The sequence below is a fragment of the Malaclemys terrapin genome (assembly GCF_027887155.1).
Source record: "Malaclemys terrapin pileata isolate rMalTer1 chromosome 20 unlocalized genomic scaffold, rMalTer1.hap1 SUPER_20_unloc_1, whole genome shotgun sequence".
In the NCBI taxonomy this organism is placed as follows: domain Eukaryota; kingdom Metazoa; phylum Chordata; order Testudines; family Emydidae; genus Malaclemys; species Malaclemys terrapin.
The window spans coordinates 641,197-652,596 of record NW_026530188.1 but is presented as its reverse complement, the minus strand read 5'-3'; the positions used below and the strand labels follow the sequence as shown (position 1 = coordinate 652,596).

The 11,400-nt window shown below is 69.1% G+C and overlaps 2 protein-coding genes across 3 annotated transcripts; one reads left to right on the top strand and one right to left on the bottom strand.

Annotated features, from left to right (window-relative positions):
* Window positions 1–64: 64 nt before the first annotated feature.
* Window positions 65–6,156, bottom strand: IDH3G (isocitrate dehydrogenase (NAD(+)) 3 non-catalytic subunit gamma). The gene is made up of 14 exons (XM_054014942.1): window positions 5,893–6,156; window positions 5,151–5,183; window positions 4,757–4,768; window positions 4,383–4,480; window positions 4,151–4,263; window positions 3,455–3,515; window positions 2,910–3,042; window positions 2,268–2,401; window positions 2,079–2,181; window positions 1,850–1,996; window positions 1,622–1,716; window positions 1,155–1,215; window positions 770–878; window positions 65–242 (listed from the first exon to the last, which is right to left on the bottom strand). Exons 1-13 carry the CDS (start codon window positions 5,953–5,955, stop codon window positions 777–779), a joined length of 1,155 nt encoding a protein of 384 aa, XP_053870917.1. The 5' UTR covers window positions 5,956–6,156; the 3' UTR covers window positions 65–242; window positions 770–776.
* Window positions 6,157–6,484: 328 nt separating this feature from the next.
* On the top strand, window positions 6,485–9,488 carry SSR4 (signal sequence receptor subunit 4). Of its 2 annotated transcripts, XM_054014943.1 has the most exons (6): window positions 6,494–6,687; window positions 7,273–7,391; window positions 7,957–8,031; window positions 8,496–8,585; window positions 8,761–8,826; window positions 9,310–9,488. In XM_054014943.1, exons 1-6 carry the CDS (start codon window positions 6,627–6,629, stop codon window positions 9,412–9,414), a joined length of 516 nt encoding a protein of 171 aa, XP_053870918.1. In that variant the 5' UTR covers window positions 6,494–6,626; the 3' UTR covers window positions 9,415–9,488. The 2 variants fall into 2 exon arrangements, with proteins under 2 accessions (XP_053870919.1, XP_053870918.1); XM_054014944.1 differs by lacking the exon at window positions 8,496–8,585 and having other exon boundaries at window positions 6,485–6,687.
* Window positions 9,489–11,400: the final 1,912 nt, after the last annotated feature.

The following is an 11,400-nucleotide window of genomic DNA, read 5'->3' as shown; positions in this document are numbered from 1 at the left end:
CCCCGCTCACGGTAGGAGGGAACCCAGGTGTCCGGGCAGGGGCCAGGCAGGTGGCAGAGGCAGCTGAGACAGACGGCCATTTATTCCCCGTGGGGCACTGGCCCCACAGTGACACACACACACACAGCAGCAGTGACATGGATGGGGGGGCAGGGGGCTACGGTCCTGCCCCATGGATCGCCCGGCTGGGGGGCTCCGGCCTGCGCGGCCCCTTCGCCTTGGCCTGAGAGTGGGGTCCTCCCCTGTGGGAGAGAGAGGAGTCAGAGAACCCAGGCATCCTGGCACCCAGGCCCCCCCTCTGCCCCACCAGATCCCACCCCAGACACGGGTGCTCCCAGATTTCCCCATCTCACGGTTCCGCCAACCCCCCCCTCCCCCCGAGTGCCCCAGGCGTCCGGGCTCCTGGCTCCGCCCCCCCCCAGGGCCCCAGACGTCCAGGCTCCCGGCTCCGCCCCGCCCGAGTGCCCCAGGCGTCCGGGCTCCCGGTTTCCCCCCCCCCCCCCAGGGCCCCAGGCGTCCAGGCTCCGCCCCGCCCGAGTGCCCCAGGCGTCCAGGCTCCCGGCTCCGCCCCCCCCCCCCCCCCCCGAGGGCCCCAGGCGTCCAGGCTCCCGTCCCCGCCCCGCCTGAGTGCCCCAGGCATCCGGGCTCCCGTCCCCGCCCCGCCTGAGTGCCCCAGGCATCCGGGCTCCCGGCTCCGTCCCTCCCAAGGGCCCCAGGCGTCCCGGCTCCGCCCCCCCCCCCCCCCGAGGGCCCCAGGCATCCGTCTCACCCTGGCCCTAGCTGCACTGGCTCCAGCCGCTGGCCGTGCGGACGTGCCGCAGGATGGACTGGACGGCCCCCGACGTGGTGCCCTGGCCCCCGATGTCCGGCGTGTGGGTCTGCGGGGAGGGACGGGGCCATGAACTGGGGCTGCCCCCCATTTCCCTGGGGCAGCCTCTCCACAGGGGCAATTACCCCTCACAGGATGTCCTTCCCCCAGGCGAGGCGGGATTTCCTGTCCCGGTAGCCTGCGATTGGCGGGACTTGTGCTCCTGGTTGGAATCTCCCTATTATTAAGCCGGGACTTCCCCACCCAGCTGCCTGCCGTGGGCCAGTACTAGCGGAGGAGGGCGGGACTTCCTCCCTTGCCAGCCAGGGGAAGGGGCGGGGCTTACCGCCTCATCGTCCAGGGAGGCCAGCACTGCCTGGCGGATGGTGGTGGCGAAGCTGTGCAGCCTGCGAGGGGAGGAGCAAAGAGGGGCGGAGTCAGAGCAGCACAGGCCCCGCCCACCCAACAGGTACCACCCCCAGAGGAGGGAAGAGGATAGAGGGGGAGGCCCTGAAGATGAGGCTGGGGACACTCACAAGACCGGGGGATGCAGGGGATGGGGGGCACACGGGGTGGGGGGGACTCACCGGAGGGGCGAGGGGGCAAGGGAGGCGCAGCGGATGGGGGCTCACCAGAGAGGGAGGGGGCGCACGGGGTGGGGGGGACTCACCGGAGGAGAGATGGGGAGCGCACGGGGTGTGTGTGTGGGAGGTTCACCGGAGGGGCGAGGGGGCAAGGGAGGCGCAGCAGATGGGGGGGGCTCACCAGAGAGGGAGGGGGCGCATGGGGTGGGGGGGCGAGGGGGGGGCTCACCGGAGATGGTCCAGCATCATGCAGGCGGCGAGCAGGGTGGCCGTGGGGTTGGCGACGTTCTTGTGGGCGATGCTCTTCCCCGTGTTCCGCGTGGCCTGGGGGGGGGGGCACAATGAGACCCTGATCCTGCCCCCCACCAGTGCCCCCATTCCCGCCCTGCCTGCTGCCCCCCATTCCCACCCTGCGGACCCCTGGAACCCCTTTCGCCCCGCGCCCCCCCTCGCTCACGGTCTCGAAGACGGCGAAGTCCCTCCCGTAGTTGGCGCCGGGCACCAGCCCCGGGCCCCCGACCAGCCCCGCGCACACGTTGTTCACGATGTTCCCGTAGAGATTGGGCATCACCATGACGTCGAACTGCTGGGGGCGGGACACCAGCTGGGGGGAGAGCGGGGGTTAGGACGCCGGGGGTCTCTCCCGGGAGAGGGGAGTTGGAAGGCCCGGACGCCAGGGTTCTCACCTGCATGGTGGTGTTGTCCACGATCATGCTGTCGAAGGCGATCTCCGGGTAGCCGCCCGCCACCTCCCGGCAGCACCGCAGGAAGAGCCCGTCACCCAGCTTCCTGTGGGGGAGGGGAAGCGGGGCTGAGCGACCCCCGGCCCGGCCCCCACCCCCCCGCAGACCCCGCCCCCGCAGCCCGGCACTCACATGATGTTGGCCTTGTGCACGGCGGTGACCTTGGTGCGCCCGGCCTCGCGGGCCAGCTGGAAGGCGTAGTCAGCGATGCGCAGGGACCGCGCCTTGGTGATGATCTTCAGGCACTCCACCACACCGGAGACGCTCTGCGGGGCAGGGGGCGGAGTCAGGACACGAGGGGCGGAGACCTGAGCCCCACGAAGGGGAGGGGTACGGCTCAGGCTTCCCCTCCCAAATGGGGCGGGGCCCAAGGTGGAGCCAAGGCACCAGGTGAGCCTGGGGCCCCCAGGGGCTGGGCAGGAGCTCCCGGGGCGGGGCTCCCAGGGGTAGGACCCCAGGGGGACAGAGGCGGGGCTCCCAGGGGGTGGACAGGGAAAGGGGAAGAGCTCCCAGGGGCAGGACCCCAGGGGGTGAGCGGGGCTCCCAGGGAGTGGGCAGGGGAAGGGGCAGGGCTCCCAGGGGCAGGACCCCAGGGGGACACAGGCGGGGCTCCCAGGGGGTGGGCAGGGGAAGGGGCGGGGCTCCCAGGGGCAGGACCCCAGGGGGACACAGGCGGGGCTCCCAGGGGGTGGGCAGGGGAAGGGGCGGGGCTCCCAGGGGCAGGACCCCAGGGGGTGAGAGGGGCTCCCGGGGGGCGGGGCCCCAGGGCGGCACCTCGTGCTCCAGGCTGCTGTACTCGCCCTCCGTGTTCTCACGGACGATGAGGATGTCGATGTCCCGGTGCCGCGTCAGCACCCGCGGGAGGCTCTGGCAGTGAATCACGTTGGCGTAGAGATCCAGGCTGGTGCTGGGGGGGGGGAGACAGGGTCAGAGCCCCCCCAGGATGGCTGGCGCCCTTCACTCCCAACCCGCAGCCCCCCCAGCGCCCCTCACTCCCGACCCGCAGCCCCCCCAGCGCCGCCCGCGCCCCTCACTCCCGACCCCAGCGCCGCCCGCGCCCCTCACTCCCGACCCCAGCGCCGCCCGCGCCCCTCACTCCCGACCCCAGCGCCGCCCGCGCCCCTCACTCCCGACCCCAGCGCCGCCCGCGCCCCTCACTCCCGACCCCAGCGCCGCCCGCGCCCCTCACTCCCGACCCCAGCGCCGCCCGCGCCCCTCACTCCCGACCCCAGCGCCGCCCGCGCCCCTCACTCCCGACCCCAGCGCCGCCCGCGCCCCTCACTCCCGACCCCCACCCCCCGGCATGTAGCCCCACTCACCGCAGGATGTTGTTCCGGGATTTGTGGGACGGGGGCAGGTTGTGGTTGGTCTCAATGTTTCCTGTCAACCAGAAACAGAAACGAGTTAATCCCTGAACGCAGGAACCCAGACCAGACGGGGACCCTGCGGCCCCTCAGTGCGGGGCCGGAGGCCGGGGACCCAGGTACCCCTCGGGCGGGGCAGGGGAATCAGAGTGTGGGGGCACCAGGCCCTGCGCCCCCGGCTTCCTGCGATTCCTCTCCGCCAGCCAGTAAAGCAGAAGGTTTATTTAGACGACAGGAACACGGCCCAGGACAGGTCTTGCAGGCACAGACAACAGGACCCCCCTCAGTTGGGTCCATCTTGGGGTCCCAGGGGCACCACAGTCCCATTGGGGGGTCAGAGCCCCGTCTGGGCTCCCTCCATTACACCAGCCAGCTCCTGAAACTCCAACTCCCTCCAGCATCTCTCCCCCAGCCTCCCCCCGGCTCCTCCCCCAGCCTTTATCCACTTCCTGGGCAGTGGTGTCACCTGGCCCCAGCCCCTGCTCAGGTATCTTCCCTACAGACCCATCTCCCATCCCCCAATGCAGCCCCACAGCCAACCCCCCTGCAACCTGCCCCGGCCCACTCCCCACTCAGCATTCAACCACCACACTGAGAACAGGCCCAGTTCGCCACAGCAGGGCCGGGGACCCCTCCAGCACCAGGACACACCCTTCAGGGCGACGCGGTTTCGCCGGATGGCCATGATTGCGTTCTGAATATCGTCCTCCGCCGCGTCCGAGCTCACCCGGACCTCCTCGAAGTCCACCGGGACGCAGGCCTGCCTGGGGGAGGGGAGAGAAACAGGACGCCTGGGTTCTCTGGGAGGGGAGTTAGACCCTTGGCTGGGTTTCCACGCTCTCTGGGTCAGCACAGGGGACAGCTGCCCCGATCCCCCCCCTACCTGAACACCTCCTTCACGTGCAGCATCAGCTCCGGCCCGATGCCGTCACCTGGGATCATGGTCACGGTGTGACGCCCCCCGTACTTCGCAGGAGGAGGCTGCGGGAAGAGGCGGTGTGAGAGAACCCGGGAGTCCGGGCTCCCAGCCCCCCTGTTCTAACTCCCCAACCCCCACTCCCCTCCCTGAGCCAGGGAGAGAACCCAGGAGTCCTGGCTCCCAGCCCCCCTGTTCTAACTCCCCAACCCCCACTTCCCTCCCTGAGCCAGGGAGAGAACCCAGGAGTCCGGGCTCCCAGCCCCCCCCAACGCTTGAACCTGCCTCTTTCCCTCCCACTGGCCCCGCGTTGTGCCACGCAGTCTGGGAACAGTACTCACGATGGGGGTGTGCTGTGGGTCGCAGGATGCACCGACGGGGGGGAGAGGAGGGGAAGAGAAGGGGGTTAGTACAGCTCAGTGGGAAGGAGGCCGGGTCATGGGGGACGGGGGGCCCCCCCCGGGACATCCTCTTTGTTCGGGGGAGGGGTCTGAAGCTAAGCCCACAGGCCACGGTACCCCCAGCTCCCCCCAATCCTTGACCCATTCCCAGCCAGCCCCCCCCATCCTGCCCCCCAGGGAGCCATGGGGCCGCCCAGAGTCCTGTGGCAGGGAGTTCCCCAGGCCAGCCGGGCATGTCCCTCTGTGGGGACGGGGGGGTCGCGACCCCGCCGCTGGCCCCGCCCCACTCGCCAAGCCCCGCCCACAGGCAGAGCGGGGGGGCCGGGGGACTCACTGACGTCAGGGTCCGGCGCTCAGCTCCCGGCACCTGGGGGAGAACAAGGGGGGCAGGTTAGAGCCGGGAGGGGGGAGGGGAGCCCGGACGCCTGGGTTCTTTTCCCAGATTGGGGGGGGGCACTCTTGCTCGCCCCAGAGGATGCTGGGAACGGGCCCCAGGGGTTGGCGTCTCTCTAGCGCCCTCTGCAGGGCTGAGCGAGGTCATACCCTTCCATCCCCCCACCGCTGGCTAAGGGGAGCCGCAGCCAATCAGAACCGGCCGCTTCGGTGTGTCCCGCCCACGCGGGGAAGCCGGCCCAATCAGCAACAGCCGCAGGAGACGGAGACCAATCGAAAGAAACTCACCAGCTTGGCCCCGCCCCACTCTTTGGACGTGCCTCTTTCCCGCCCCCTTCGGGCGTGCCAACCAATCAGCTCCGCTCTGATCGATTAAGCCCCACCCATCCCCTACGCGTACTCCAATCAGAAGTAAGCCTCTGACTGTCCCCCCGCCCATTTCCATCCTCGCCCAATCAAATGAAAGCTGGTGGGACCGCCCCGTTCCAATCGCAGCCAATCATAGCCTCGACTCCTGATTTGTCCCGCCCTCCTCCGGTGTCCTGTCCAATGAGGAGGCCGATGCGCCACCCTGCCCCGCCGTTCCACTCCCTCTCATCCAATCAGGAGCCTCCCCCGCGGCTTGCGCCGAGCCCGCCGGCCAGTCCTCCCGCCGAAGGCCCCCCCCGCGCGCCCCTGCTCACCGGACGGGGCCCGAGCAGGGCCGCTCTCCACAGCTGCCTCGTCGCCATCAGAGCCGCAGCCATGGCAGAGCCGCGCACGAGACACGGGACCAACGCGCTCCCGCGAGAACTAGTCAGCGAAATCCCGCGAGAGCTCCGACCTGGAATTCTCGCGACGTCTCGCTGGGGAAAACCGGCGTGCGCAATGAGGCGATGCCGCGCCTATTTTCCGCGAGACGTCAGCGCCACATACGTCCCGGCGGCCATTTTGTATCATCAGGTTGGGGGCTGTCTCGAGACGTCCTGAGAGACGCATGCGCATTGACGGCCCTTTGGCTTGTTTCTCGCTCCTTGGGGGCAAATAAGTCTCGGCGGCCATTTTGTCCCTGGAAGTGTCTGTGATTGGTAGGGAGGCTTCGCGAGAAGGCGGAGCGCACGTGCGCACTGATGGGGCCGCGCCTTTTCTCACTCGCGGGTGCGCAAAATAAGTCTCGGCGGCCATTTTATTCCTGCGTCTCCGTGGAAATCTCGCGAGCGCTCGCTCGGCGCAGGCCCCGTGGTCACCCAGCGTCCCTTCTCGCTCCGCCCCGCGCTAGATAAATCCCGGCCGCCATTTTCTCTCCCCGGGAGCGCGAAGGCCACGTCCGCTCTGGGTCACGTGGCGCGTTGGGGGCGCTGCTGATTGGCTGGCGGCGGAAGGCGCTTTCCCGACACCCTGCGCGGCGGTGGCCCCGGTTCTTCGGCCACGGGCGGCGATGGCGCTGACGGGGATCGCGCTGCTCCTGGCGGCGGCAGCGGCGCTGGGCGGGGCCAGAGGTACCGGACCCCGCCCCCTGCCCGGGCCCCCTCGGGCCCCGCCCCTGGGAGCCCCCGCGGGGCGCCGCAGCGCTGTGGGGGCGGGGCCAGAGGGGGCGGGTCTCTAGCGGGTCTGGGGGCGTGGCCGCGCTGTGGGGGCGGGGCCAGAGGGGGCGGGTCTCTAGCGGGTCTGGGGGCGGGGCCAGAGGGGGCGGGGCCGCGCGCTGTGGGGGCGGGTCTCTAGCCGGTCTGGGGGCGTGGCCTCGTCCTGTGGGGTGGAGCCAGAGGGGGCGAGTCTCTAGAGCGTCTGGGGGCGTGGCCGCGCTGTGGGGGCGGAGCCAGAAGGGGCGGGTCTCTAGAGCGTCTGGGGGCGTGGCCGCGCCCTGTGGGGGTCGAGCCAGAGGTGACGGGGTGGGGGTCTGGGGATTGCGGGGTCTGGGGGTGGAGCCAGGGAGGGGCGGGGTCTGGGGTGGAGGCAGAGAGGGGCGGGGCTGGGTTGGGTGAAGGCAGAGGAGGCGGGGCTTGGGTCTGGGGGGGCGGGGTCGGGTCTGGGGGTGGAGCCAGAGAGGGGCGGGGCCGATGCTCACTGCTCCCCCCACCCCACAGGTGAGCCGTGCCCGGAGCCCACCATCGTCCCGTCCTATTACACCACGGCCGACGCCGTCATCTCCTCGGAGAGCGTCTTCGTGGTGGAGATTGCGCTCACCTGCCGCAATGGGGCGCAGGTACGGGGCGGAGATGGGAGCCCGGACACCTGGATTCTCACCTGGCCCGGGGTGGGAGGGGCTGGGAGCCCGGACGCCTGGGTTCTCACCTGGCCCGGGGTGGGAGGGGCTGGGAGCCCGGACGCCTGGGTTCTCACCTGGCCCGGGGTGGGAGGGGCTGGGAGCCCGGACGCCTGGGTTCTCACCTGGCCCGGGGTGGGAGGGGCTGGGAGACCGGACACCTGGGTTCTCACTTGGCCCGGGGTGGGAGGGGCCAGGAGACCGGACACCTGGGTTCTCACCTGGCCCGGGGTGGGAGGGGCTGGGAGACCGTATGCCTGGGTTCTCACCTGGGCCCGGGAGATGGGGGGGGGGGGGGTTGGAAGGCTTTTGGCCAGGGGCTGGTTGGGGGTGGGGGCTAGTCCCTTGGGAACTGACCTCATGGGATCTGCCTAGGGTCATTCAACATCTTCACTGCTGGGGGGGTGGAGGAGGTGGGGGTTCTGCTGTGGCCTAGACCCCGCAGTGCTAGGCCCCGACCCCCCACCCCAACCCCGCGGTGCTAGGTCCTGTCTCTCCTCCACAGAATGTCGCCCTGTATGCTGACGTAAACGGCAAACAGTTCCCCGTCACCCGGGGGCAGGACGTGGGACGCTACCAGGTAGGGTCGAGGCCTGGCGGGGGGGCAGTGGGTTGGGGGCTGGGAGCCAGGACTCCTGGGTTCTCTCCCTGGCTCTGGGAGGGCAGTGGGGCTGGTGGTTAGAGCGGGGGGGCTGGGAGCCAGGACTCCTGGGTTCTCTCCCGGCTCTCGGAGGGGAGTGGATGGGGGCTGTGTGCCGGGACTCCTGGGTTCTCTCCCCGGCTCTGGGAGGGGAGTGGGGGCTGGTGGTTAGAGCAGGGGGGCTGGGAGCCAGGACTCCTGGGTTCTCTCCCGGCTCTGGGAGGGGAGTGGGGGCTGGTGGTTAGAGCAAGGGGGCTGGGAGCCGGGACTCCTGGGTTCTCTCCCCGGCTCTGGGAGGGGAGTGGGTGGGGGCTGCAGGCCAGGACTCCTGGGTTCTCTCCCCGGCTCTGGGAGGGCAGTGGGTGGGGGCTGCGGGCGCACTGACGGTTCCCCCCACCTCCCAGGTCTCATGGAGCATGGAGCACAGGGCTGCCCGGTCAGGCACCTATGAAGTGAAGTTCTTTGACGAGGAGTCGTACAGCGCCCTGCGCAAGGTGAGGGGGGCCTGGCTCTGGCCCGGGGGTGCCCCAGTGCTGGGGGAGGTGGGGGAGGTTGGGAGAGGGTTGGGGGCCGTTAGCCCTGCTCCAGCTGCTGGGGCCAGGTTCTGCTGCCTGGGGATGATCTGTGGGGGCCCCCACAACTGACACTCCATTTCCCTTACGCCCCCAGGCCCAGCGCAACAACGAGGACGTATCGGCGATCCGAGCCCTGTTCACAGTCAGCGTGGATCACCGGGTGAGAGGGGGGCTGGCCCTGGTGGGGGGCCGGGATCACACTGGGGGGGGGGGGCAGGGCGGTGTCCTGGGGGGCCGGGATCCCCCTGGGGATGAGTGGCAGGACCGTGTCCCGCATGGTGGGGGGGGCTCTCCCTGAGGGCGGGGGGTAGGGCTGTGTTGGGGGGTGGGATCCCCCTGGGGATGAGGGGCAGGGCTGTGTCCCCCATGGTGGGGGGGGGCTCTCCCTGAGGGCGGGGGACAGGACTGTGTCCCCCATGGTGGGGGGGGGGCTCTCCCTGAGGGCGGGGGACAGGGCTGTGTTGGGGGGTGGGATCCCCCTGGGGACGAGGGGCAGGGCCGTGTCCCCCATGGGGGGGGGCTCTCCCTGAGGGCGGGGGGGAGGATCCTCCTGGGGTGTGGGGGTCACTGAGCCCGTCCCATGCTGGGGGGCTCGTGAGGCGGGGAGCCCAGCCCCCCACTGATCCCCCCCGGTCTCCCGCAGGGCGCCTGGAGCGGACCCTGGGTCTCCACGGAGGTGCTGGCTGCCGCCATCGGGCTCCTCGTCTACTACTTGGCCCTGAGCGCCAAGGGGAGCATCCAAGCCTGAGGGGAAACCGGGCCCCCCCCGTGGGGCCAAACGCTGCCCCTCTGTGTGTCCCCCAATAAACACTGTCCACACCCGCTCGGCTCACTGTGCTTCTGGGGCGCGGGGCTCCCCTGCCGGCCCCCAGCTCTGGGGAGGGGGAGGGGCTGGCTCTCAGCACCCCCACTATCCGGCCCACGGGGGGACAAGGCAAGGGGGGGGCCGGTCTCCAGTTAGGCGCTGGTCCAAGGGGTGAATGTTGCGTGGGGGCCCCCCAGCGGCCCGACGCTGCCGCCCTGACTTTCACAAAGGGGGCGACACGGACACGAGGCCGGGAATGAAACCGGAACGAAAAGGGAAATCGCAGCGCAGCTCCGGAGCAGGGAGAGGCGAAGGGCGGCCTTGGACCCGGGCCGGGACGGCCTGGGGAGGAGCCGGACTCTGGCAAACGAGGGGCAAATACAGAATTGGGCCAAACCCGACCGTGAAGAGCAGCGAGCCGGAGCCTGGGGCCGTCGCAGCGGAAGCCGGAAGCTGCTCCGCGACCCGTGGGGCCCCTGGGCCAGCCAGCTGCGAAAGGGTCACTCAAGGACGACAAGGCCATTGCGGAGAAATGAATCGAATTCGGTCTTCACGGCCGAGGATGGGAGGGAGATTCCCACTCCGGAGCCCGTCTGTTTAGGTGACAGATCGGAGGAAGTGTCCCGGATTGAGGTGTCGCTAGAGGAGGGTTTGGAACAAACGGATAAACTAACCAGCACTAAGTCCCCAGGCCCAGATGGGCTCAGGCAGGAACTCAGACGTGCCGTCGTCATCTGTCCCCCCTGACGAGGATGGCTCGTGTGCCGCCGATCGTTACAAAGGGCTCCAGCGGTGCCCCCGGCAATTACAGGCTGGTGAGTCTGACTTCAGTCCCGGGCAAACGGCTCGAAAGTGTCGTAGAGAACAGAACGGCCAGACACAGAGCTCACCACAACTTGTGGGGGAAGAGGCAATGTGGATTTCGTAAAGGGAAATCGTACCTCACCAATCTACTAGACTTCTCTGAGGGGATCCACTAGCCCGTGGCCAAGGGGATCCCGTGGAGATCGTGGACTTAGATTGTCAGAAGGCCTTTGACACGGTCCCTCACCAAAGGCTCTTACGCAGAGTCAGCTGCCAGGGGATAAGAGGGAAGATCCCCTCGTGGATCGGTAACTGGTTAAAAGACGGGACACAAAGGGGAGGAATACCTGGTCAGTTTTCAGAGTGGAGAGAGGTAAATCGTGGTGTCCCCCAGGGGTCTGTTCTGGGCCCCGTCCTAGTCGACATATTCAGAACGGAGCTAGAAAAAGGGGTAAACAGGGAGGTGGCAAAATCTGCAGATGATACAAAACGACTCAAGATTGTTAAGTCCCAGGCAGCCTGCGAAGCACTACAAGGGGGTGACGGGGCAGCAAACTGGCAGGTGAAATTCAGTGTTGATAAGTGCCCGTTGGCAACCATCCGCCCAACTCTACAGTTCAACGGTGAGGAACTGGGCCTGTTCTCAGTGTGGTGGCTGAATGCTGAGTGGGGAGTGGGCCGGGGAAGGTTGCAGGGGGGTTGGCTGGGGGGCTGCATTGGGGGATGGGAGACGGGTCTGGTGGGAAGATACCTGAGCAGGGGCTGGGGCCAGGTGACACCACTGCCCAGGAAGTGGACAAAGGCTGGGGGAGGAGCCGGGGGGAGGCTGGGGGAGAGACGCTGGAGGGAGTTGGAGTTTCAGGAGCTGACTGGTAATTGGAGGGAGCCCAGACGGGGCTCTGACCCCCCCAAGGGGCTGGGGCGCCCTGAGACCCCAAGATGGACCCAACTGAGGGGGGCCCTGTTGTTGGTGCCTGCAAGACCTGTCCTGGGCCGTGTTCCTGTCGTCTAAATAAACCTTCTGCTTTACTGGCTGGCGGAGAGGAATCGCAGGAAGCCGGGGGCGCAGGGCCTGGTGTCCCCCCACGCTCCGTGACACCACCACCCGAGAGAGACCGCGGCGGC

Coding starts and splice junctions, on each gene's coding strand:
- IDH3G (XM_054014942.1), bottom strand. CDS start 5,955: ATGGCTGCGGCTCTGATGGCGACGAGGCAGCTGTGGAGAGCGGCCCTG. Junction 4,264..4,382: donor CACGTGAAGGAGGTGTTCAG/GTAGGGGGGGGA, acceptor CCCCTCCCCCAG/GCAGGCCTGCGTCCCGGTGG. Junction 2,402..2,909: donor ACAGCAGCCTGGAGCACGAG/GTGCCGCCCTGG, acceptor CCTGCCCCGCAG/AGCGTCTCCGGTGTGGTGGA.
- SSR4 (XM_054014943.1), top strand. CDS start 6,627: ATGGCGCTGACGGGGATCGCGCTGCTCCTGGCGGCGGCAGCGGCGCTG. Junction 6,688..7,272: donor GGCGCTGGGCGGGGCCAGAG/GTACCGGACCCC, acceptor CCCACCCCACAG/GTGAGCCGTGCCCGGAGCCC. Junction 8,586..8,760: donor CGTACAGCGCCCTGCGCAAG/GTGAGGGGGGCC, acceptor TTACGCCCCCAG/GCCCAGCGCAACAACGAGGA.